The following is a 26,955-nucleotide window of genomic DNA, read 5'->3' as shown; positions in this document are numbered from 1 at the left end:
GGGAGCAAAAGACTTGGAATCTTGGTGCTGTGAGGAGAGACACATTTCTAATAGAGAAAACAGTCACTTTTGTGGAGACAGTAGGTTGGAGAGAACACAACAGGACCGTACTCAAATCTATATAAATTTTTTACTTACAAGTCATATAAAAGAATAAAAAATGCAGATTTCGGACTCTAGTGTAGATAAGGAAGCAAATGATGCTGAAAGGCACCCATTAATTTAAAATTTCATCATAGGAAGTTGGGTAACCTTTTGCACCCAATATAAAAAAGACTAATGTTAAGTTGCATTTAGAGTTTTCTTGTCACGCTTGTTTATTTCTTTGGGATGTTGCTGTGTGTCACAGAAGAAATGCTCCCCTGAATGCTGTAACCAAACAAAGTTTGTTCCTTTGTTTGGTTACAGCTAATTGGCTCACTCTCTCAAGGCAAAACCGGTTAGTTCCTTTGTTTTCATGGAAATATCAGACAACCACGAAAAGCCAAGGAAGTGCGTTGAACTGAAGATCCGGCTTTGGTGAATTAGGCAGAGATGTTCTCAGCAGCAAACAGGTAAAATCTGACATCAAGATACATTATTTTAATGCAGGGCCAGTTATAATCTTAAATAACTCACAAGGTTCTAAAATGATAGAGCCCAGGGCTGAGAAATGACCAACACCAAGTTTAACACAGTACACTGAGCACCTGTTTCTATAGAAAACATTTCAAATCAAGGTCTTTATGATGTAAACTACATTTCCCAAATGCCTAAGCCACTTCCGAGCTTTAACAAGGCCTCAGAAATTCAGCGGGTGCCTGGGAGGCTTCATTCACATTCACCTCTAAGGAGAGGCTAAAAGAGGAATTTCCAGATGGCAGCTGCTGGCTCAGGACCTTGGGGTCCCTCGCCAAGGCTGTCTCTACGTGGCTCCCGGAATTGCTGAGGTCTCATTTGTCAGAGGGCTTTGTTGGGAAAGAAAACAACAGCTGACGCTCGCGGGCCTCGGAACTCTGGCCAGGCTCCTGAAGAATGCATCCTAGGAGAAATAGGATTGGAGCCTTTGCCTTATCCTTGTAGCCCAGATTCTTTGTGTGGCAGGAGAACATCTATAAAAAAATGATAAAATATTGTCTGATATTTCCCTTTACTTTGGGTATTGCTTTTAACCTTCTCAAAACCCACCCCTCCCACCTCTAACAGACTGAAATGGAAAATGACAATTCAGGCAGCTGTTAATTGGCTCACTTTCTTAAGGCAAGCGTGGTCTCAAGGCAGAGATGACACAGCAAAAAACAGAGCGGGGGGAGTCTATTACTGGCTTGTGATTTACAAAAGCCAAAGGCCTTTAGAGAAAAGGCCAGGAGTTGTACCAACATAGATGCCAAATCCAGGAGATTTGGTATCTGACCAGCAGTAAGAGGGATGCTTCCCCATGACCCAGACCAGCCCAAAGCCCCTGTGGTGGCAGCCAGTGGGGAGCCATCAGAGCTTGGACATGGTGGTCTTTGACAATAGGTCTGCCCTTCTCTCCCTGACCAGTTGGGATAGAGACCTGACTGGAATCCTTGATGCTGGGAGGTGTTTCTATGGATAGAGAGAATGTGCCTGTCTTCCTGAACGCCGACGCAGAGTAGAAGCAGTTGAGACGTGGATCTGGGTTGAGGAATGGGTTTTCCTGTACCCTCGTGTCACCTACGTCTTCACAAAGGACTTACAGATGGCTGAGAGACCTGTAGGAATGGAATGGGGCTTGCAGGTGGCAGGAGAAACCTGAGACCAACGACCAAGACCAGATGTCGGTCAGTGGTCATCTCGGCAGATAGCGCTGTGGACAGATGACACTGAGGGCCACTGCTTGGGCCTTTGGTCGTCAACTGCTATCTGGTAGCCCCACCCCTCTCCTTTCTACCCCTAGACTTGGCCTCCAGGGAAGAAGTGTGTGTAGGAACTCCCTCTGCCATTTTGAAAAGACAGGAGCTAAAATCAGTTCCATGAAGGACTGGTGTTCGTTTCATACCTGAGTTTGTAAAATGAGAATTGTACTTTATGATGTAAACCAGATACATGATTTTTAACTTTGTCTTCTCCCTTGACTTAGTAATGAGACAGATCAGCACAAGGACAACTTCTAGCCATACACCTGGCAGGTTCTCCAAGTCACAGATCTGTAACCACAGGCTGGGCCTTAGAGCAATCTTAGGGCACCTCCCTTTCTCCTGCCCACCCGTTTTATAGAAAAAACAAGAGAGGCTCCTTCCTGGTAGCACAGGGCAAAGTATGGAAAGGGATGTGCCAAAAGGGAAAAACTCAGTGGGTTTGAAATAAGGTGAGGCTCCGGGTGACCAGAGGTGAATGTATATTGTCTGTTAGTCCAGAATCTACATGCTGAGCAAGTCATGGATCCCACACCTCCAGGGAGGGGCGCCTTTGGCTTGCCCTGCTGGTGTGGGCTGAGGGGGCACGCACTTGCTTCAATCCTGACCGCCGGTCAATTTGTGGAACAAGTCCTCATCAAGTGTTTCATTCTGGTCCTTAGAGCGGGTGGACAAGAAAATGTAGCCCCCAATGTACTCGTGCACAATCTTGCAATCTGCACTCAGGCAGGTGAACGCAGTAGAGACGTTTTGGTCAAACTCGATTACCACCTGGAAGAGGAAGGCACAGAGAAGCTTAAACTCTGACAAATGATGAGAAAGGGGCGCTTTGCTGGACAGGCCCCTGGAGCTGAGGGCTGCTGAGGTGGATGACAGATGGATATCCCCCTAAAACGCACAGAAAACCATCACTTCCATTAAACACTTCCAGAAAACATCTTTGCTCTCTTTATGCCCTCTGGTGGTGTCAACTTTGCTGCACATCTGGTTAAAAAACTCCCAACACATTTTCTGTTTGTAGTTTAAATATAAGGATTTCCCAAGCACTCCCTGTGTTGAGGGCAGAATGCTATTTTATTTTATTTTATTTTTTGAGATGGAGTCTCTCTCTGTCACCCAGGCTGGAGTACAGTGGCACGATCTTGGGTCACTGCAATCTCCACCTCCCAGGTTCAAGTGATTCTCGTGCCTCAGCCTCCTGAGTAGTTGAGATTACAGGTGCTCACCACCATACCTGGCTAATTTTTGTATTTTCAGTAGAGACAGGGTTTCACCATGTTGGCCAGGCTGGTCTCGAACTCCTGACCTCAAGTGATCGACCTGCCTCAGCATCCCAGTGATGGGATTACAGGCGCAAACCAATGCACCTAGCCTGCAGGCTCTTTAATGGATAATAAAAGGTCTGCTTGAATTTTCCTACCGCCACTGCCCCGAACCCTTTCCTAGATGAAAGTCATAAACTCTAAGCTCTAGAAGAAAGACTTAGAGACTTTGCTGTTTCTCAACCTTGGCTGCCTATTAAAATCACCTGCGGACCTTTAAAAATTACTAATGCCTGGCTCCTACTCCCAGAGATTCAAATTTAATTGGCCTTGGGTGTGGTCTGGGCAGTGGTATTTTAAAGCTCTCCAGGTGATCCTAATATGCATCAAGGCTTCAGAGCTACTGCCTTAGAAGTCACCTAATCTCTGACGCTGATTTTACAAATAAGCATCCAGATGGTTATCAGCACTGCTGAGAAGAAGCCAGCATTCTTAACAAATATGTAGGCCTCTTATCATCCCTCTTCATCAATGACTTTCTATTGGAAAACGAGAATGCCAAAGGAATGAGGGAAGATTGACTCTATATCAGCAACATCAGGATGTTTTTATTAATTCAAGAATGAATGAAACAGGATCTTGTTTTGTTACCCAAGCTGGAGTGCAGTGGCACAATCATAGCTCACTGTAACCTTGAACCTCAAGTGATCTCTCCTGCTGAGTAGTTGAAACTACAGAGGTGTACACCATCACACCTGGCTAATTTGGCTTTTTAAATTTTTTTTTAAATCTTCTGTAGAGATAGGGTCTCATTATGTTGCCCAGGCTGGTCCCGAACTTCTGGCCTCAACTGATACACCCACCTCGGCATCCCAAAGCACTGAATAGAATGTTTTGAATTAGTGGCAGGATGCTAAGGTGCCTCTAACTTTATCTAGAATTTTCCATGATACAGGCTTGGCCTGAACTTAGCTTCCAGGATGGGAGATGATGGGAGGCTGTAACACAGGCTAAGGGTTTGAGGGCTCCTGGTTTTAAGAACTGAAGCTTGGCCAGGCGTGGTAGTTCACACCTGTAACCCCAGCATTTTGGGAGGCTGAGGCGGGCGGATCATGAGGTCAGGAGTTCGAGACCAGCCTGACCAACGTGATGAAACCCCCATCTCTACAAAAAACAGAAAAATTAGCTGGGCATGGTGGCACGCGCCTGTAATCCCAGCTACTTGGGAGGCTGAGGTAAGAGAACTGTTGGAAGCTGGGAGGCAGAGGTTGTGGTGAGCCGAGATCGTGCCACTGCACTCCAGACTGGGTGACAGAGTGAGACTTGGTCTCAAAAAAAAAAAAAAAAAAAAGCGAAGCTTTTCTCAGACTGGAGTACTCCCCAGGTGAGCAATTGAATCTTCAAGTCCTCAACCAGATTTCTTGGCAGCCAGTTAGATGAGGCCTTTTTTGGATTTATTTTGCATAGCAGTTACAGCTCCAGTAATTTCTGCTAAGTAATGATCAACCTAAATCCTATATAATCCTATGCTGAGTCAATAGAAATTAATCAAACTGCTCTTAGCAATTTTAGAACCTGTCTGTATTGGAAGTCTGCATGGAGACTAAGCCAATTTCCAGTGCTAATACAAGAGCATTTGGCCTGTGCTTGTTAGGAAGCTGCCCAGAATTGCATGATTATTTTAGCAGACAATTACCACATGCTTGTGGTTTCTTAGTTCTAAATAGAAGAACACCTTTTAAAAATCAGAATAATCTGCAATTCTGAGGGAACACACATTTATAGGCTCAACACTGAACACCAAAAACTTTCACTTTACCTGCCGGGTTTCCCAGTTTACATTCCACTGTTTGATATTTGTGAATCTCCACGTTGTCATTGGAATCCCGGTGGCGGCATCGATTTTAATCAACCTGTTATATGAAACTCCCAGAATTTCATCTTTCTTGCTTCCTTTAAATCTGAAAAGAATCACAATATTAGTTAAGAGAAGCAACTGCTTCCTATAATATGATGTTCATTTACATATAACTTAAGAATACTACTGGTATTTCTAAATCATTTCGGAGGAATGGGCAATGGAAGATTAACTTTCTGCCGGGGGGCATTTTTATTGTGATATAAACAGCATGAAAAAAGAATGAAGGCTATCCTGCAGATGATCGCTAAGTGAAATTGACATCAGAGAAAAGTAAATATGATGGAATCAAATACATTCATTCAAAATTATTACTGACTGTGTCAGGCACTCTTCTAGGCATGGGGATATAGTAGTGAGCTAAATGGAAGGAAAATTCCTGACTACAGGAGGGAGAAGATCATAAGTAGGAAGTACATATGCCAGATAGATCATGAAAGAAAATAAAGTTGGAGGGGTACAGGGAATACTGGCAATGAGGTGGTTACCATTTAAAACAGGGAGGTCAGGGAAGGTCAGTGAAAAGGTGACATTTGATAAAAAAAAAAAAAGGATATGCATGAGGATGTAAGCCATGAGGATATCTGGGGAAAGAGTATTCCGGGCAGAGGGCACAGCTACTTTTTTTTTTTTTTTGATGTACTTAAGGACCTGCCAGGAGGCCCACGTGGCTGAAGCAGTGAAGGAGGGGAGAGAAATACGAGTTCAAGAGCAAAGGTCTTGTAGGCCACTGTAAGGATCTGGTTTTTACTCAGAATGAGATAAGAAATCCTTCAGATGTTTTTTTAAAATGTGTATGTGTGAGTCTGTGTGTGTGTGTGTGTGCTGTAGAGACAGGGTCTCGTTATGTTGCGCAGGCTAGTCTTGAACTCCTAAACTCAGGCAATCCTCCTGCCTTTGCCTCCCAAAGTGCTGGGATTACAGGCATGAGCCACCATGCCCCTCCCAGATGGTTTTGAGCAGAGGCTTCACAAAATCTGATTTAAGATTTTAAAAGGACCCCTCTGGCTGCTAAGTTAAAAACTTAGGGGGACCAGGGTAGAGGCAGGAAGACCAAGCAGGATCACTCTGGACTGGCACTGTGGCGTTGGTGGTGGAGGAGGGGGAAGAAGTGGTCGGATTCTGTGTACTTCGACGGTAGAGTCACTAGGAGTTGCCTGTGGGCAGGATGCCGGTGTAAGAGAAAGAGCAGAATAAAGAATGACTCCAAAGGATTTGGCCTGAACGTCTAGTGGGAGGAGTTGCCTTCTACTGAGATGAAGAAGAATGAAGGTGGGAGCCAGTTCAGGGGGAAAATGAGGAATTTTGGACATGCTGAGATGAGATGCTCCTTAGATATCAAAGGGTCACTGAATCTATGAATCTTCAGTTCAAGAGAGAGTTCTGGGCTGAAGTATACATTTCAGAGTAACTGGCATATAAATGAAGTCAAAAGAACAGCTGAACCCGAGAGAGTGAGTAGAGATTGAGAGGAGGAATGCTTTAAGAACTGAGGCCTGGCTGGGTGTGGCGGTCCACACCTGTAATCCCTCCCAGCACTTTGGGAGGCCGAGGAAAGAGGATTACTTGAGGCCAAGAGATTGAGACCAGCCTGGGGAACATAGTGAGATCCCATCTCCTAAAAAAAAGTCAGCTAGGTGTGGTAGCTTGCAGGTCCCAGCTACTTGGAAGGCTGAGGTGAGAGGATCCCATGAGCCCAGGAGTTCGAGGTTACAGTGAGCCATGATTGTGCCACTGCGACAGAGTGAGACCCTGTCTCTAATTAAAAAAAAAAAAGAATAAAACAAAAAACTGAGGACTGTGCACTCCGGTTTCTAACAGATTGGAAAGATGAGAAAGAACCAGCAAAGGAGACCAAAAGCACCAGTCAGTGAGGGAGGAAAAAAGCCAGGAAAGTCAGCTGTGTTGGAAGGCAAGTGACGTGAGTTGCCAAGGGGGATGGGGTGACTCACTGTGTCACATGCTGCTGAGAGGGCAGCTGGCGCAAGGACTGAGGGTTGACCTATGGGCTCAGCAACACAAATGAAGGTCATGGATGGTCAACAGGTGACCTTGATGACAGAAAGTAGAAGGGCCAGTGGGGTGGGGAGGGAGAGAAAACCTAATGAGTGGATTCAAGAGACGAAAGAAAGGAATTGGAGGTAGTAGGTAGGTACAATACATTAAAGCAGTTCTGCTGTGAAGTGGGGCACAGAACGGGGACAGCAACTGGAGGAGATGAAAGGAGGGGATACTGATGTGAAAATTGACATTGCAGGAGACAGAAAAGCATAATTAAAAAAAAATTCCTAGTTGAGTAAGTCATTTTTTACATCATCTTCTTTTTTATTTTTTTTTGAGATAGCGTTTCATTCTTGTTGCCCAGGCTGGAGTGCAATGGCACGATCTCAGCTCACTGCAACCTCTGCCTCCTGGGTAGCTGGGATTACAGGCTGCACCAACACTCCAGGCCAGTTTTATATTTTTAGTAGAGACAGGGTTTCTCCATGCAGGCTGGTCTCGAACTCCCGACCTCAGGTGATCTGCCTGCCTTGGCCTCCCAAAGTGCTGGGATTACAGGCATGAGCCTGGCCTATCATTCTTATCTTCTGCATGTCACCCTTGATTAAAATCTACTCCACTTTTCTGGAATTATTTCCACATTATTCCTTCATTTCACCACCTTAATGCTTAATATCACAAGTTAACCCACTTCTGACTCCACCTGCTTCTCTCTAACCTATGGGAATTCTCTGGGCTGCTCTCCATCACCCAGGGAGTGCTGAAACAAAGACCAAGTTTTCTCAGGTGTGGGCAGACCCCAATTCCACCAGCCATCCTACACACAGCAGGGCTGCTCCAGCCTTTGACTCTGACCAGCCTTGGAAAAAGTAGATCTTCACCATACCCGGGGCCACTGCCTCAAAGCCTCACCTCCGTAAACAGGTGTCAGAGGCAGAGGGAGGTGCAGGGGGAAATAGCTGGTAAAAGAGGCTTTGTCACCAGAAACTTCAGGCCCGCACCACATGTCACCACGTATCAGGCACTTTGTTTGCAGGCTGCACTGGATTCTCTCAGCATGGTAGGTTCGGAATGCCCACCGAACACATGCAGAAGTTGCAGCTTGGGGAGGGCAGCAGAAATGCCCAGGTCACAGAGCTAGCAGAGGCAGAGGTGGTACTGAAAGCTGGGCCTGGTCAGTTGAAGTGTTCATGTGTTTTTCACTATGCAGGGTTGACTGCAGGGTTACAGGTGAGTATGTATCTGCACATGGACACGTTTGCACATAGTGGGTATCCAGCACAACACTGCCTTTCCTAACTCTTTTGCTGGGGTAAGTAAAACAGAAGGAGTTGCTTGTTTGGGACAAACATTGGGGCTGACGTTAAATGAGCTATTTCAGTGTTGCCTGTTTTTGTTTTAGAGACAGTCTCGCTCTGTCGCCTAGGCTGGAGTGCAGTGGCACCATCTCAGCTCACTGCAACCTCCGCCTCCCAGGTTCAAGTAATTCTAGTGCCTCAGCCTCCTGAGTAGCTGGGACTACAGGTGTGCATCAGCACACCCAGCTAATTTTTTGTATTTTTAGTAGAGATGGGGTTTCGCCATGTTGCCCAGGGTGGTCTTGAACTCCTGAGCTCAGGCAGTCCACCCACTTTGGCCTCCCAAAGTGCTAGGATTACAGGTGTGAGCCACTGCATCTGGCTGGAAAGTCTGAATAGCCTCCCCTGTTAGAAGTAATGGAGAAATGGAGTCTTTGGAAAGGGCCAAGAAAACAAAAATTGTCAACTCTTAAAAATACAAACCAATTTTCCCACCCCCAAATTATAAGATGAGAAAGTGACAGAGAGTACTTGCTGTACTGCAGGATTGGGTGTAGATTTCGCTTAAGCATCAGTCTTCTCTACTGAACTGAAAATGTAATTTGATTTACAAGCATGCTGTGGACATGTTTTGGGAAACCATCCATTGTTTACAGTGGGGCAGAGCCATAGCGCCGGGCAGGGATGACACATGAGGACACAGGGCTTATGCCAGGGTGTGTGCTTGACTAGCAGGTGAACTTGGACAAGTCACCTAAGCTATTTTTCTGGGGGAAATAGATGGGCCTCCTATGTGTCTTTCAGATCCAGAAATCTTCAGAGACCAGTGGGAACAGGGTTGCTATCTGAGAAAGCTGGGTAGAAATAAGGAAGGGCTTGCTGGGACCTCTCTAAAAACCTAAAAATTCTGCAAAGCCACACCACGAGACACAGTATGGGATGCAAAAGGGAGGAAGCTGACATGAAAGAAAGTCATAGCCAGGTGTGGTGGCTCACACCTGTAAACTCAGTGCTTTGGGAGGCTGAGGTGGGAGGATTGCTTGAGATCAGGAGTTCGAGACCATCCTGGGCGACAAAGTGAGATGCCCCGATCTCTTAAATAAAAGAAAAGAAAAGAAGTTACAGATTTCATAAAATCAAATGTGATGTTTTCCCTCTGGTTCTGCAAATGTAGTTATCCTAAAAGAACCCTCCTTTTAAAATTTCCTTTCCCACAGTTAGCTGAGCTTCGGGGCGTTGGCACTTAGAATAGAAGGTATGGAAAATGTTTATGAGCAGCTCAAAGTGTCGGGGCTATTTGTAAAAGGACAGTACTCTAAAATAAAAAGAGTTCTATATTCTATGCTAAATGAGAAAACTGGGGCTCCCAGAAAGCCACTGAAAATTGAATGGAAAGTGTGAGAAGCAAGTGAACACTGTAATCACCTGACAAGGTAGTAGGTGAGGCCGAACTCAGGCAGTGACTGCCACGCCTGGATGAATCGCAGCTTGGCTTCGACCAGGGGCATCTGGGCCACGTTCTGGTGTGCCTCCAGGATCCGGGCAGCCAGCTGAGCAGAAACAGACATCAACCTCTCCTCACATGCACCAGCTGCTCTGTAATCACCCTGTTAGCTCCCGATCCCCCGTCAGAACAGTACACACAAGGCCTGACTGCAGCTCTAGAAAGACAATCTGTTCTCATCCATTCATTCTCTCTCTTTCTCTCCTTCCCTCCTTCCCTCCTTCCCTCCTTCTCGCCTTCCTTCCTTACTTCTTTCCTTCCTTTTTGAGATGGAATCTCACTCTGTCGCCCAGGCTGGAGTGCAGTGTCGCGATCTTGGCTCACTGCAACCTCTGCCTTCTGGGTTCAAGCGATTCTCCTGCCTCAGCCTCCTGAGTAGCTGGGACTACAGGCATGCACCACCAAGCCTGGCTAATTTTTGTATTTTCAGTAGAGATAGGGTTTCACTGTGTTGGCCAGGCTAGTCTCAAAGTCATGACCTCGTGATCCACCCACCTTGGCCTCCCAAAGTGCTCGGATTACAAGTGTGAGCCACCGCGCCCTGCCCTCTCTTTTTCTACAAGATACAACAATCATCAGGAGAAGCAAGAAAAAGATCACCCAACACATAAACTTCTAAAGTTGGCAGCACTGGAGAGCTCTGGGGCCTCTCTTTCTGAGGTCTGTGGAGTGTCCACAGACAACGGTTCTACATGTATCAGCTCATCTGTGCAACTTTTAACCCACTCTATAGAAGCAGAAGTTTAATTATTAATTTGTGAGAACTAAATAATTAAGTTCAATCTGGGAATACCTACATGTTCAGTCAGCAGAACAGTCACCTCTAACACAATTAATAATTTCATAACATTATCTAATATTCCGGACATGGTCAAATTTCACCATCAGCTGATTTTTTCATGATGATACTCTTAATCAGATGGAATTATTCCCTGTTTTTTTTTTTTTTTTTTTTTTGAGAGTCTTGCTGTGTCGCCCAGGTTGGAGTGCAGTGGTTCAATCTCAGCTCACTGCTGCCTCTACCTCCTGGGCTCAAGCAATTCTCCTGCCTTAGCCTCCCAAGTAGCTGGGATTAAAGGCCTGCACTACCACGTCCGACTAATTTTTGTATTTTTAGTAGAGAAGAGATTTCACCATGTTGGCCAGGCTGGTCTTGAACTCCTGATCTCAAGTGATCCACCCACCTTGGCCTCCCAAATTGTTGGGATTACAGGCATGAGCCACCATGCCCAGCCAGAAATCCTCCTTTTATTTTTGTCTGCATAAAGAATTTACTGCAAACAACTGCCCTAACAAGATTAACAGTACCTGTTTAGATTTGTGTTTTTTTGCACACCGTGGTGACACAAAACATTCTGGGTTCACATCCATGTTTTCGAGACTGGAAGTCAGCTGAGACGCAGAGTTCCTGTTTTTCATCCTCAGAAATGAAAGGATGTTGAGGACCTCTGGCTGGTAGGAGCTGTCTGCCATGGTTTTGCCCTTTGATGCCAATATGCAGGCAGCCATCCATTGGGCGTATTGATTCTCCTGCAGCAAACACCAGAAGGCTGAGAAGCAAGCTCAAGTGCAAAGCCCCCTGCTGCTCACAGAGCGAGACTTGGGCTTTCATCTTCCCCATTACAGTGCAAAACCATCACCTTCCAAGCAAGATGTGAAGTGGCACACATTCTGAGTGACTGCTCATCACCTAATGTAAACCTGACAATAGCTTTTGAGTCCTGTGTTGCAAAGGTCTAGATGCAAAGGAGCTAGAGGATAGGAATGTCAACTTTGATAAATTGCATGCAGGGAATTTTGCATTTAAAGACGATCCAAGGGCCAGGTGCGGTGGCTCATGCCTGTAATCCCAGCACTTTGGGAGACTGAGACGGGTGGATTGCTTGAGGTCAGGAGTTTGAGACCAGCCTGGCCAACATGGTGAAACCCTGTCTCTACTAAAAATGCAAAAATTAGTTGTGCATGGTGACAGATGCCTGTAATCCCAGCTACTCGTGAGGCTGAGGCAGGAGAATCCTTTGAACCTGGGAAGCGGAGGTTGCAGTGAGCTGAGATTGTGCCAATGCACTCGAGCCCAGGAGACAGAATAATACTTGGTCTCAAAAAAAAAAAAAAAAAAAAGGTGGGGCACAGTAGCTCACACCTGCAATCCCAGTACTTTGGGAGGCTGAGGCAGGCGGATCATGAGGTCAGGAGATCAAGACCATCCTGGTTAATACAGTAAAACCTTGTCTCTACTAAAAAATACAAAAATTAGCTGGGCGTGGTGGCAGGCGCCTATAGTCCCAGCTACTCGGGAGGCTGAGGCAGGAGAATCGCCTGAACCCAAGAGGCAAAGGTTGCAGTGAGCCAAGATTGCACCACCGCACTCCAGCCTGGGTGACAGAGGGAGATTCTGTCTCAAAAAAAAAAAAAAAAAGATGATCCAAAGGCACAATGAAGTGAGGCACAGATACAGATAGGTGAAGCCCCAAACGATCAGAGTGCTTTCCTTGATACATATTTCCATTTCTATATCACATCTGATCTCTATGAGAAAAGAAAATGATGAAAAAAAACTAGCCTAGTTCCTATATTATTTGTACCCTGGCCTATCCTTAGTAAAGACTCTAACTCTAAGGTCGCAATCATGGCCATTATGTGACCTTAACAAGTCAGTGATGGCTTCTATTGTTGTTTGATGTCTGTGCTCATTTCTGACTTCAGAGGGTGAACAGGAGTGGTCCTCAGAAGTACAGGGGATGCAGTTAAAGAGGGGCAACAGTGGGTGAGGAACATTGAATTCACTGCCCCTGACATGGTTTGGCTGTGTCCCCACCCAAATCTCATGTTGAAATGTAATTCCCAGTGCTGGGGAGGGACCTGGTGGAAAGCGATTGGATTATGGGGGCGGATTTACCCCTTGCTGTTCTCGTGATATTGAGTGAGTTCTCATGAGATCTGATAATTTAAAAGTGTGTGGCACTTCCCCCTTCACACTCTCCCTCTCTTGTCACAATGTGAAGATGTGTTTGCTTCCCCTTCTCCTTCCACTAAGATTGTAAGTTTCCTGAGGCCTCCCCAGCCATGCCTCCTGTACAGCCTGTGGAACTAGGAGTCAATTAAACCTCTTTTTTCTCCCGGTCTCAGGTAGTTCTTTGTAGCAATGTGAGAATGGACTAATTAATATACCCCCCCACCACCATCCACACCCTTCGCCATATAACTTTACAGTTCTTCCCACCAGGGACAGTGAAATTCCCATCCGTTGACTGCAGGCTGAGTCATGTCATCTGCTTTGGCCAATGGAATGTGGGTGGAAGTAACAATGTGCCAACTTCAAGCCTAAGCTTTAGGAGCTGCACGTATTGCCATGTGCCCTCTCACACTTCTGCCTTCACCAAGAGGAGACCTTCCCCAGGCATTCTGGGACCCAGAATAAATAAAATCAGCTTAATCGGAGGCACAGTCCAGCTAAACCTGTGTCTCCAAACCCAAATGACCAGCTGACACCATCCTGGATCATCCAGTCCCCAGACTACCTTTCAGCACATCTTCCAGAAAACAATGTTTATTGTTTTTATTTTTTGGGGGGGACAGAGTCTTGCTCTGCCACCCAGGCTGGAGTGTACTGGCACCAACTCAGCTCATTGCAAACTCTACATTCCAGGTTCAAGTGATTCCCCTGCCTCAGCCTCCCAAGTAGCTGGCATTACAGGCACCCGCCATCACATCTGGCTAATTTTTGTATTTTTATTAGAGACGGGGTTTCACCATGTTGGCCAGGCTGGTGTCCAATTTCTGACCTCAAGTGATCCTCCCACCTTGGCCTCCCAAAGTGCTGGGATTACAGGTGGGAACCACTGCATGGCGAATGTTTATTGTTGAATGTCATTGTGATTTTGTTACATTGTGATTGTCTGTTACAAAGCAATAGCTGACTGACACAATAGTGCTCTAAATCTGTGAAAACATTTTTAGGTTTTGCTCTTATGCTTAGTAAAGGTGAAGTGACTTCACATTTTTGGGGTTTTACTCACATGGTCACATCTCAAATACATTTCATTCATACCATCGGCCACAGGAATTAGTAACTTGATTCCAAATTTTCTCCCTGCTACATTTACATCTGGCACAACTTCACAGCCTGAAGGATAAAGATCAGGGACAAAAATAAGTTCTGAAGCATCTGTTAGATACATATCAGGTGTGTATCCATAATAAAGACTGAATATAAGCCCCTCAGATTTGGTTTTGAAAAATGTAGTAGTAAGCTGCTAACATTAAGTAATGGATAACTAGATAAGACTTATGAACAATTAACATAGACAAAGAAAAATACTTCTATGGTTTTCTTAAATCAAAAAGTCAATTTAATTCATCTTCAGGTTAATAGACTCATAGAAAAAATTATGACTATGAACTTTAAAATAAATCAAAGCAGAAGGAATTCTCTGATTGCCACAATAATGAGAGTTGAGTGTACTGGTTAATTAAATATTTCAATTAATCGATAGTTTTCAGGACACTCACAGTGACCTTCAGAAATTAGAATAGGCATTAAAGTGACACTGAATTAAATATAACTGTTCTGGAAAACAGAAAGCTTTTCAGGATCTTACAGCACCTAATGTCCTATACTCTTGGACATGAATAAACTCTGGACACAGAGTTTATTCTGAGAAAGACAGAACAGCAGAATGCAAATAAACATGTTTACTAGACCGCATTCAAGGCCCATGCGCTGAAGAGCAGCTGCAGCCAGGATGTCATTTGGAAATAAAACAGTGACACAGGTATGGTGGTTCCTCTAGAAGTAAACTGCTTCATTGTGTAGGAACCCTGCCTTTAATCTGCTACCTGGCTTTTTCATCACCCAGGCTGGAGAGCAGTGGCATGATCTTGGCTCACTGCAACCTCTGCCTCTTGGGTTCAAGCAATTCTCCTGCCTCATCCTCCCAAGTAGCTGGGACTACGGGCGTGTGCCACCACACCTGGCTAATTTTTGTATTTTCAGTAGAGACGGGGTTCCACCATGTTGGCCAGGCTGATCTTGAACTCTTGACCTCAGGTTATCCACCCACCTTGGCCTCCCAAAGTGCTGGGATTACAGGTTTGAGCCACTGCATCTGGCCTGCTTCCTGACTTATGACGAGCCACAGCAAGATGTAGGTAGGGTACTCTTACCTCTAAGATTTAGTTTTTCTACTGGTTCTCCTTGTTCAAGTTCCTTATTTTTAAAATAGGCTATGGATGTGTCTTTAAAGACAAACCAATACTGTTTGAAAGCTTTTAGTAGTAACTTCTTGGGCCTGCAAATTAAAGGAGAATAAACTTTTAAATCACCATCCAGAAATATAGAACATACTGCAGATTTCAAGCAGATCAGATGCTCTAGATGCCCTGTCAAACAAAACACACTTCGTTTTTTCAAAAATGATTTTCAAATTGCTAATTTCTAAACACTAGAAATGAAGTGTTGATATGAGATGTAGATTTTAACACCAAGGCTCCACCTGGGGCCACGCCTGGCTCTGCTACTGTCTGCATGCGTGCCCTGGGAAAGATCCTGCACTCACCTGGGCTGCATGTACTGCCTCTGTGTGCTGGGGACAGCCGTAATCTGGGAACTCAGGGCTTTTGTGAGGATAGAATGAGGTCATTTATATGAAGAGCTTATCACAGTGCCTGACACAACTGAAGTGCTAAACTGTGATGGTGTATGTGAGAAACCTATGTGAATCTGGTGACATCTGGAATCTCAGCATACTTCTTGCATTTGAAAAAGGTGTCGATATGGACAGCCCAAGCTTCAAGTTATCAGACATACAGGTCAGATATAAACATGAGCAGCATTTTCTGTAGTTTCTTCTTGGCTCTTAAGAGAAACTACAAGAGAATTCTCAGTGAGTCAGGGAAATCAGCGAATCTACAGCTGGTCAATATAGACTCTACTGGTACTAAAAACTGTTCTGAGGGAAGATATCCAACAGTGGTACTGGTATCTGTTGGGGCCAGAAAACCTTATACTGTGGACTACACAAGGTTGGTCGTGCCAATGGTAAGCCTAAAGGTTGGGTCATTCAAAATAGGAAATGTGAGAATGAGCTAGGGGGTAGGACAGGGGTCAGAGATAGGTAGAGAAAAGAAATTATTAGTACTGGTTCTGTGGAAGCATCCTGGCCTTGGGGGCAGATCAGAACATCTCATGCCAGAGGGGTGGAATTCTGCATCAAGAATAGGAGAAGAGAGGAATCTTGGCGTTAACGCCATTCATGTGTAGTTCGGGCCAGTTTTCTTTAACATGTCAGTACTAGTCTTTCCTTAGCTAAAAATGTATTATCCTTTACAAAAAGATAAGAGAAAAGGTGGACATTAAAAAAAGGTATATGCCGGATACAGTGCCATAATCTCAGCGCTTTGGGAGGCTGAAGTGAGAGAACTGCCTGAGGCCAGGAGTTCAGGACCAGCCTGGGCAACATAGCAAGATCCCACCTCTACAAAAAAAGAAAAATTAGCCAGGCATGGTGGTGTGTCTATAGTCCCAGCTACGTGAGAGGATTGCTTAAGCCTGGGCAGTTGAGGCTGCAGTGAGCTATGATCACACTGAGTGACAGAGTGAGGCCTTGTTTCTAAAAAATAAATAAATGAAATTAAAAAACCCAAGAATTTCTCCCCCAGTATATTATAGAAGAATATCACATACAAGTTATAAAAATAAATTTGAAAAACATTATATGAAGTTAACATTTCCAGGATTAAGAAAAAACACTGTATTAAAGTAGTATTTATTTGCTGGGTGCGGTGGCTCACACCTGTAATCCCAGCACTTTGGGAGGCCATGATGGGCAGATCACTTGAACTCAGGAGTTTGAGACCAATCTGGCCAACATAGTGAAACCCCAGGTCTACTAAAACTACAAAAATTAGCCAGCTGTGGTGGTGCACACCTGTAATCCCAGCTACCCAGGAGGCTGAGGCAACAGGATCACTTGAACCGGGAGGTGGAGGCTGCAGCAAGCTGAGATCAGGCCACTGCACTTCAGTCTGTGTGACAGAGCAAGACTCCATCTCAAAAAAAAAAAAAAAAAAAAGAGCTCTCTTAACTATAGCCCTCAACAAGATAAATACAAGTTTTTTGTTTGTTTGTTTGTTTGTTTTGAGATAGAGTCTTGCTCTGTCACTCAGGTCAGAATACAGTGGCATGATCTTGGCTCACTGCAGCATCCGCCTCCTGGGTTCAAGAGATCCTTGTGCCTCAGCCTCCTGGGTAGCTGGGATTACAGGTGTGCCCCACCATGGCCAGCTAAGTTTTGTATTTTTAGTAGAGTTGAGGTTTCACCATGTTGGCCAGACTGGTCTCAAATTCCTGAGCTCAAGCGATCCGCCCACCTTGGCCTCTCAAAGTTCTGGTATTAAAGGCGTGAGCCTCCACACTCAGGCACGTCTAAGCAACATATTTAGAAGGTTGTTTATCTAATACTTGGATTCTCCAAAATGAATAGTATTTTGAGAATAATAAAGATACAGCCTTTATAGAAAGGCTACAGTCACCATTTGGTTTGTGAAGGGCTTGATTTGTCCTCTACAGAGAATGTGGTAACTCATTTTTTTTTGTAGAACAATTATGAATACTTTATTAAGATGTATTTGTGGATTCAAATTGTTACTTTTTTTGTAGCTCTGACTATACAAAATGAGTGAAATGTGGTTATGCTAGGGAAGTTAAATGAATGACCCTGGCTGGGCATGGTGGCTCATGCCTGTAATCCCAGCACTTTGGGAGGCTGAAGTGGGTGGATCACCTGAGTTCAGAAGTTCAAAACCAGCTTGGCCAGCATGAAACTCCCTCTCTATAAAAATACTAAAATTAGCTGGGCATGATGGTGGGTGTCTATAATCCCAACTACTCAAGAGGCTAGGCAAGAGAATAGCTCCTTCCTGGGAGGTGGAGGTTACAGTGAGCTGAGATCGTGCCATTGCACTCCAGCCTGGGTGACAGAGTGAGACTCTGTCTCAAAAAAAAAGAATGACCCTATTGTTTGTGACCACATCCTACAATCACAGTAAAAAAAAAAACCCAAAACCAAACCTGTAGAAACCTAGTGACAAATATTGTTACCTTTGGATGCTTATTTTTCATTTATATCTGCTTCATTGTTCATTCTTTCTTTCTTTGCATCCTGTGTTATCAAAAGCAGCTTATGTTTCCTTTAAAGCCACTGCCCCAGTGAAGTGCCAGTTGGTTAAGAAAAGTCAACAAACCATAAAGTGAAATAAGGAACTGATAAGAATTCAAAGAGCCTTGTTTCTTTCATCCTAACACACCCTGGCACCATTGTAGAGGTGGCAGTCCATTCTTTCCATGAAAAAAAACTTCTCTGCCTTTTTAGCAGTTTCAGGTCGACCTGAGGTGATGGGGGAGTTTATCAGAAGCACTTAAACAGGTAGATAAACTAAGGTGACTACTCTCTATAAGCCGAGGATCAAAGTTCTAGAGAGAAATGGCTTTTAAACTATAAAAGAGCCTTCAAATGGTATCAGAGTACTTAGCCTCCCAGATGGATCCTCTTAGAATCTTTAGTAAGGCAGATGTGTTTATTATCACTGATGACGGCCAGGTTCATGCCGCCATTCACTGAGCATGTACTATGAGCCAGGTACCATGCTTAATGCTTCATATGCATAATTTCATTGAATCCTCCTGACAAACCCAAGAGGAGGCATATTCTCATTTTATAGATTGGAAAATGGAGGCTCAGAGACATAATATATTACCCAAAGTCACCTACTGGTGTGTGTGGTAGAGCTAGGATTCAACCCACTGTCTGTCTGATGGTAAAGCCCACACTTTCACCATTGAACCATGAACCTGCCTCAGGGACATACAATTTAAACTCCTGCACTCTTTATCTTCGAGGCTTTGTTACGAGTAACTCCTTTTCCCCATTAAAGGTTACTTACCTAAATAATTTGAGATTATCTGCAAGTGTAGGGATATCAGTAATGTCCTCCTAAGAAAAAACAGATAACGTTTCAAAAGCAGGAACTTTGTAAGTGATGCTGACATTCGGCCTGAGCTGTCCAATTGGGCAGTCACTTGCTGCAAGTGGCTATTTAATGAATTAATTCAAATTAAATTAAATGAAAAACTCAGTTCTTCAGTTACACTCGCCATATTTCCAATAGTTAGCCGGGTGTGGGAGTAAGGAGGGTTGGAAAAAGAACGGGGACCTGTTGAGGTCCCCGAGGTGGCTGGTAAAGTTCTATTTCTTGATTTCGGTGGTGACTTGAGTGACAACTTAATACTAACTTGTTAAGCTGTACGTGTATGTATTTTTCACTTTCCTGTTTGTGTCATAGATGACAAAAATGAAAAACAAGAGATGGAAAAAAATGGATCAAGTACTCCCTGTAACTTTACTTCAAGTTAAAAATCTGAATTAGAAATGAATACTTTTATATGCAAACAAAAGATTTTATAATTTTTACATTAGAGCGGGGAGCTTCTGCTACACCCAGGTCACTGATTAAACTCTCAAAGTGAACTTGGCTCGAAGTTCATTCTGCAATGTAGTTGGTACCTACATTTTCCAACTGAAAAGCCTATTGTTAGAGTCACATAAAAATTTTAAGGGAGGAAGGAGATAACTTTTTATTTGTTCTAAGAAGAATTACATGCCTGCTATATTTATTCAGTGGAGAAAGTAGACAACAGAGAACTCCAAGTTCATGGGGCTTATGTGTTTTATAAACGTGAGACAGGGCCCTGCATCTCTACAGAATCTTGGCATTTAGCTTGTATTAAGTATTTGCTCCTGAATGAGACCAATTTCTTATTTTAGGACATTTAATGATAAGAGAACACACTGAATGCAGAAGAATGGAGTAACTCATTCTAATCCACGATTACTGTTTACATCCAATATGGTGGACCCACCTCTCTGATTCAATGCAATTAATAATTATCCCCATGACCGATGTTAAACAAAAGGGTGGCACCTCAGGAGTGAATTAAATAGGAGGGGCATTTCAGTTATAAAGCTGACATTCACCTTTCATGGATAAGGAGCAAGATATGACAAAATAGTTTCATTTCTTTATGTTTTATTGGAAGGGTTTTTGTTTATCTCCTGAAGTCAAAAGCATTCAGAAACTTTTTACAATGTTCCAGAAAAAGACCATGACTTCTGTCAAGCTTGTCTAGTTGAAATGGGTAACAAAGTAAATAGAAATAAGGTTTTTATCTGTAAAGAATTTTCTTGGCCGGTCACAGTGGCTCATGCCTGTAATCCCAACACTTTGGGAGGCCAAGGTGGGAGAGTCACTTGAGCCCTGGATTTAGAGACCAGCCTGGCAACATGACACAACATTGTCTCTACAAAAAATACAAAAATTGGCCAGGCACAGTGGTGTGTGCCTGTAGTCCCAGCTACTCAGGAGGCTGAGATGGGAGGACTGCTTGAGCCCAGGAGGCTGAGGCTGCAGTGAGCCTTGATTACACTATTGCACTTCAGCTTATTTCAGAAAAAAAGAAAAAAAACAATTTTCTCTATTCTACTCTCACAGCTGCCCCATGCAACAGACAGGATGGTATTTTCTAGACTTAAGTTGAGGGACCAATTCCACATTCCGTGCTAGTGAAGTGGAGCCCTCAGCAGTGGCTCCCTCACACCATGCCAACTTATCCCTAGGAAGACATACAACACAAAAGTATTGTCATTAGTAGAAATGAAAATATAGTCCCTTAGTTCTTGCTAGGTTGAAGCTTGTTAGGTGAAGAGCATCTTCTTTTCTTTCTTTTTTTTTTTTTTCAAAATCAGATGACATATTCTCTTACTTCTAATAAATAAAGGTTCATTTATACTTGTCAATCAGTTAGAAGAAAGCCACAATTCTGGGTGATCAGAAAAAGTTCATACCAAAGGGCTGTCTGCTTTTCCACCTTCTAGGGTTACTTCCAAATTAGAAAGTGCTGCTTCTATTTCATCAACCTCGGACTCGCTTGTAAAATCCTGTATTTCAGCAGACAACGACAGTTTGCTAATGTGGTACTAAAATGAAAGCAGAGGTTTTAGAAATGTTGCAAACAGAAATGTTATAAACATCAGTGGAGCCATTAGCCATTTTTTTCTTTGAGGACTATTCCCTTGGAATACTGAACATATCCTGAAAGGAGGTCTCCTTCCCATGCAGGGAAAATGACATTTTAACCTGATAATTCTGAGGTTCATGGTTAGTCATGTTCACAAGTAGTTCTTTCTCATCACTGATTGTGCTTACTGTAGGGAAGAGATAATTGCAAGACTAATGTCTTACATAGGATGTGAGTGTGTGTGGATTATGAGGAGCATTTTAAATTAAAAATTTGTTCTTGTCTAAAGAAGAAAGCAAGATAAAAAATACAAAAAAATTGCTCCCCTTATTTTCAACTATTTCTTCAAAGAATAATACATAAAAAAAAATAGTATGAAGCATATGAAACTCTAAGCAGAACAAATGTGGTTTGTCACCTTCCAGAGAAAAGGTACTGAAGTTCCCATACCTGTAGAGCTGCAAAGATCAACATTTCTTCCTCTGTGCAATCAATTTCTTCTAAGAGAATGGCCCACCTGGCTTGTTCATAGAGTTGGTTTATTCGGACAGCATCATACTAGAGACAAAAACAGAGGTGTGTGGGTAACGAGATATATTTATATCCCATGACACAAAAATTCTGAAACAACTGAGGCCATTCTCTGTTAATCAGATGCAACAAACTTCAGTTCAGGTAACTGAAAGGAGTATTTCTATTGTGCCACTTCCTCAGCCCTCTTTTTTAAAGGTTTTTTTTTTTTTTTTTTTTTTTTTTTGAGACAGGGTCTCACTCCGTCACCTAGGCTGGAGTGCAGTGATGCAATCTCGGGTCACTGCAACCTCCACCTCCTGGGTTCATGCAATTTTTGTGCCCCAGCCTCCCAAGTAGCTGGGACTATAGGTGTGCACCACCACACCTGGCTAATGTTTATATTTTTTGTACAGACAGGGTTTCACCATGTTGCCTAGGCTGGTCTTGAACTCCTGTGCTCAAACGATTCACTCACCTCAGCCTCCCAAAGCGCTGGGTTTATGTGAGCCACTGTGCCTGGCCTCTCCAGCCCATTTTACTTCTAAATTCAGAACTAACTTTCTCCAAATATTTTCCATAGCTGCTGCTGCTTCCTCACAACCCAACTTTGATTCCATTATCCTCTTTCTTTTTTATTACTACATATTGGTAGTAAATAGATAGTAAAAATGGTTTACATAATAGGAGAAACACCTAATGTAGATGATGGGGTGATGTATGCAGCAAACCACTATGGCACATGCATATCTATGTAACCTGCACGTTCTACACATGTACCCCAGAACTTAAAGTATAATTTTTAAAAAACCAGTGTAATAGAATGGATCCCCAAGCTGATCTGCAAGTTCAGTGCAATCCCAAGCAGAATCTGATAGGAATTTTTAAATGAAACTTTATACAAGCCAATTCTCAAGTTAAGTTGGAAGATACAGTGTTCAAATATTGCCAAGAAATTGAAAATCAACAGTGTTGAGTAAAGCACTTGTTCTCCCAGACATTAAAACCTATTATAAAGCTGCAATAATTAAAATGGTATGGTACATTGATAAAGTGTCAATAAAGCCTTATTTAGAAACAGACTTATGTATGTATATAAATTTAATATAAAACATTAAATTTTATACAAAATATAAAATATTTATTTTATATTAAAATATAAAAATAACATTTTATATCAGCAGGGGAAGAAAGAATTCAATACTATAAACAGTGTTGAAAATGCCTAGCCTCTTGGGGAACAAAAATCAAAACAAAAAAATGACTTTACACTATCCAAAAATACAAATTACGGATGGATTAAATAATTTAAACATATAAAACCACAATCAGAGACTACTTCACACCTACTAGAATGGCTCTTATCTAAAAGACAGGTAATAACCAGTGTTGGTGAGGATGTGGAGAAATTGGAACCCTTGTGCACAGCTAGGTGTAAAATGATGCAGCCTCTGTAGAAAAGTTTGTCAGTTCTTTAAAAAGTTAAACATAGAATAGGATCCAGCAGCCAGGCACGGTGGCTCACGCCTGTAAGCCCAGCACTTTGGGAGGCTGAGGTGGGCGGATCACCTGAGGTCAGGAGTTCAAGACCAGCCTGACCAATATGGTGAAAGAAAAAGAATAGGATCCAGCAATCCTACTCCGAGATGTACACCCGAGCAAACAGAAAGCAGCATCCAAACAGTACTTGTACAACCATGTTTACAGTAACAATATTCATAATGGCCAAAAGGTAGAAAGCGCACAGATGTCCATCAACAGCTGAATGGATAAATAAAATGTGCTGTATACATACAATAGAACACTATTCAGCCTTAAAAAAGAATGGAATTCTGGCTGGGCGTGGTGGCTCACACTTGTAATCCCAGCACTTTGGAAGCAGAGGTGGGCAGATCACTTGAGGTCACGAGTTTGAGACAAGCTTGGCCAACATGGTGAAACCCCATCTCTACTAAAAATACAAAAATTAGCTGAGCATGGTGGCAGGCACATGTAATCTCAGCTACTCGGGAGTCTGAGGTGGGAGAATCACTTGAACCTGGGAGGCAGAGGTTGCAGTGAGCTGAGACTGCACCACTGCACTTCAGACTGGGCAACAAGAGTAAGACTCTGTCTCAAAAACAAACAAAAAAAGGAAATGAAATTCTGATACATGATACAATGTGAATGAAGCTTGAAGATACTATGCTAAGTGAAATAAGCCAAATACAAAAGGACAAATACTGTATGACTTCACTTATATGAACTATCTAGAATAGGCAAATTCACAGAGACAGAAAGTAGAATAGAGGTTACCAGGGACAAGGGAGAGGAGATAATGGAGATTTATTGTTTAATGGGCACAGAGTTTCTTTTTGGGATGCTTTGTAAATGGACAGTGGCCCAGCCTGGGCAACATATCAAGATAGCAAGACTCTTGTCTCTATTTTTTAAAAAAGTGGAGCATGCTGATAGTCCCAGCTACTTGGGAGGCCAAGGCAGGAGTATTGCTTAAGGCCAGGAATTCAAGATCGGCCTAGACAACATGAAGAGTCCCTGTCTCTACAAAAACAAAAAAAAATTATCCAGGCATGGTGGCATGTTCAGCGCATTTGCATCCTGATAAACTACTGTTTAGCCTTTCCTTTGATTATGTTTCAGTGGTTAAAAAAAGTGAGTCTGACTTATTTATACTGATATGAAAGATAGCCATGAAATATTATGAAGTAAAAAGAAGCAAGCTACAGAGCAAACAAATGATCCTATTTATCTTGAGAACACAAAGTCTTGAAAATCTATTCAAAAATACGTTTGTAAATATGTGTAAAAAGTCTGCAAAGATAGTTGGTCACGAAGTTGCTAACCGTGGCTGCCTCTTAGGAGAATGGTCTGTTTTCCATTTTTACTCTAAATAATTTCTTTCTTATTATGTTTGATTTTTATTTTTAAAATTTTTATTTATTTATTTTGAGATGGAGTATTACTCTGTTGCCCAGGCTGGTGTGCAATGGTGCGATCTCGGCTCACTGCAACCTCTGCCACCCGGGCTCAAGCGATTCTCCTGCCTCAGCCTCTAAAGTAGCTGGGACTACAGGCGCCTGCCCACCATACCTGGCTAATTTTTTGTATTTTCAGTAGAGACAAGGTTTTGCCATGTTGGCCAAGCTGGTTTCAAACTCCTGACCTCAGGGGATCTGCCCGCTTCGGCCTCCCAAAGTGCTGGGATTACAGGTGTAAGCCACGGTGCCTGGCTGGAAGTGTTTTTGTTTTTTTTTTTGAGATGGAGTTTTGCTCTTGTTACCCAGGCTGGAGTGCAATGGCGCGATCTGGGCTCACTGCAACCTCCACCTCCTGGGTTCAGGCAATTCTCCTGCCTCAGCCTCCTGAGTAGCTGGGATTACAGGCACGCGCCACCATGCCAGCTAATTTTTTGTATTTTTTTTTTTAGTAGAGACGGGGTTTCACCATGTTGACCAGGATGGTCTCGATCTCTTGACCTCGTGATCCACCCGCCTCGGCCTCCCAAAGTGCTGGGATTACAGGCGTGAGCCACCGTGCCCGGCCTGGAAGTGTTTTTAAAACTGGATTGGGGTGATGGTTACACATCTGTATAAATTGACCAAAAATCATAGTAGACCAAAAATTCACCTAATGAGTGAATTTTATGTTATGTAAATTATAGTGCAATCAAAACATAACAACTAAAAAACCACATTCCAAAAAAACCATGCAGCCAATCTCCCCCCAAAAGACCCCTGCTGTAATTCAGTTTACAGATGGAATCTAAATAGTATGTGCAGCCACTGAAATTTGAATGGAATTAACACACCGTCATATCCAGTTGTATGTCTGTCTGTCAGTCACTCAGTCCCAGTGTTTACAATGCTAATGCTGCAGGAGTCTCAGTGGGAAGTTAAGTTACTCTATGAGACTTCTCACAATGCAGTGAATAAAAACTTTAACAATTTAATAAAATCTTCCATACCTGAACATCCTAACACCCTGCTACATGCCAAATAAAACAATTCTTTGAAAGAACATGAATTAAATAAAAGTTACCTACATTTACAGAAAAACAGGGTCTGGGATAAGATGTCTTAACTAGCTACGAGATGAGCTCTTTCTCTTGCCAAGTAACACAGGATTTCTCTGATGCATCCAGCAAAGCTCTGGAGTTTCCTCTCTGGAGGTCTGTTCCCATTTCTCCAGAGACAAGGCTGCATCACAAGGTTCCAGATCTTTGACAGGTCATTAACAGGCATCCTTATAGGACTCCCCCCACCCCACCTCCTGGCCCTGAGAACTCTTTCAATGGATTCTCCAGTGACTTAGAAACAAACTGTTTCCTTGGTGGGGTTGGCTATGCATACCCTCTCCTTGGTCCTTTTCTTTGCTTAATTGAAAATAGAGCCGGGTACAGTGGCTCAGGTCTGTAATCCCAGCATTTTGAAAGGCTGAGGCTCGAGGATCACTTGAGGTCAGGAGTTCGAGACCAGCCTGGCCAACATGGTGAAACCCCATCTCTACTAAAAATACAAAAATTAGCCAGGTGTGGTGGTGGGCGCCTGTAGTCCCAGCTATTTGGGAGACTGAGGCAGGAGAATCGCTTGAACCCAGGAGGCAGAGGTTGCAGTGAGCCAAGAATGTGCCACTGCACCCCAGCCTGGGCAACAGAGTAAAACTGTGTCTCAAACAAAACAAAACAAAACAAAACAAAAAAAAGAAAACAAAAAAGAAGAAAAGAAAATAGAACCCCCAAGCTGGAACCACATGGATCCTGCCGCCTCTCCACTTCTTGAATCCCTGTTTCTCCCTGTCTAGTCGGTTCAGTAAACCCTCCACCCTCCTCCGTCATTCCACCAACCAACAATAAAAGCAAATAACAAAACGTACCTATCATAGTTTTCCTGCTCTTTCTTAAGAAGGGGTTACTATTTAGATCTAATTACTTAAGATTCCCTATTAGCCCGGGACCAGCTTTCAGAATCCTCCAGGCCTCTTATTAAAACAGATGTGCTTTTCCTGTACTAAACACTAAAATACTATGAACTATTAGAGTTATAAAATGTGTGTTTTTTTAATTCACATATTCTGAACACATTTAAAAAGGGGCAAAAGAGTATATGATAAATGAATCCATTTATGAATGGACTCAAAAGGGACAAAAGAGTATTCAATTAAAAAGTCAGTCCCCCTCTCTACCTTGTCCCCCAGAAATGGTAGCCTCTCTATGAGGTGTTTTGCATCTTTTAATAATATACCTGGAATCTGTTTCATATCAAAAAAGAACAGATTCATTCTTTTTAAAAACAACATGGTATGAATGTATCATAATGTATTTAACCAGTTCTCTAGTGATGGACATTTAGGTGGTTTCCAGTCTTTTCCTAAAACAAATAATATAATAACCATCTTTGTATACACACATGTCAGTTTGCATGTGTGAGTATAACTGTGCTATAAATACCTAGGTAGGAGTGGATTGGCTGAATCAAAGCTATGTAGAATTACTGCCAAATTGCCTTCCATAAACTAATTGTACTTTGACCT

General features: G+C 43.1%; 1 protein-coding gene across 4 annotated transcripts in view; it reads right to left on the bottom strand.

The window, feature by feature from the left end:
* Positions 1 to 111: 111 nt before the first annotated feature.
* FERMT1 (FERM domain containing kindlin 1) overlaps positions 112 to 26,955 on the bottom strand; it is a 45,689-nt gene continuing 18,845 nt past the window's right edge. The window contains exons 7-16 of one of the 4 annotated variants that reach the window (XM_021665793.2): positions 21,367 to 21,474; positions 20,744 to 20,875; positions 18,786 to 18,835; positions 15,009 to 15,133; positions 13,862 to 13,968; positions 11,151 to 11,372; positions 9,764 to 9,888; positions 4,941 to 5,082; positions 2,452 to 2,630; positions 112 to 1,091 (exon numbers count right to left, since the gene is read on the bottom strand). In XM_021665793.2, the coding sequence (XP_021521468.2) occupies positions 2,457 to 2,630; positions 4,941 to 5,082; positions 9,764 to 9,888; positions 11,151 to 11,372; positions 13,862 to 13,968; positions 15,009 to 15,133; positions 18,786 to 18,835; positions 20,744 to 20,875; positions 21,367 to 21,474 (1,185 nt within the window). In that variant the 3' untranslated portion in view covers positions 112 to 1,091; positions 2,452 to 2,456. Of the gene's footprint in view, positions 2,631 to 4,940; positions 5,083 to 9,763; positions 9,889 to 11,150; positions 11,373 to 13,861; positions 13,969 to 15,008; positions 15,134 to 18,785; positions 18,836 to 20,743; positions 20,876 to 21,366; positions 21,475 to 26,955 lie in introns of those variants that run through there. The other 3 variants (XM_021665792.2, XM_021665794.2, XM_021665795.2) reach the window with 3 other exon arrangements.

The sequence above is a fragment of the Aotus nancymaae genome, unplaced genomic scaffold (genome assembly GCF_030222135.1).
Source record: "Aotus nancymaae isolate 86718 unplaced genomic scaffold, 86718_ANA_hifiasm-v0.15.2.pri h1tg000029l, whole genome shotgun sequence".
In the NCBI taxonomy this organism is placed as follows: domain Eukaryota; kingdom Metazoa; phylum Chordata; class Mammalia; order Primates; family Aotidae; genus Aotus; species Aotus nancymaae.
The sequence above is the reverse complement of the archived record's forward strand: the minus strand, read 5'-3'. Positions and strand labels throughout refer to the sequence as shown.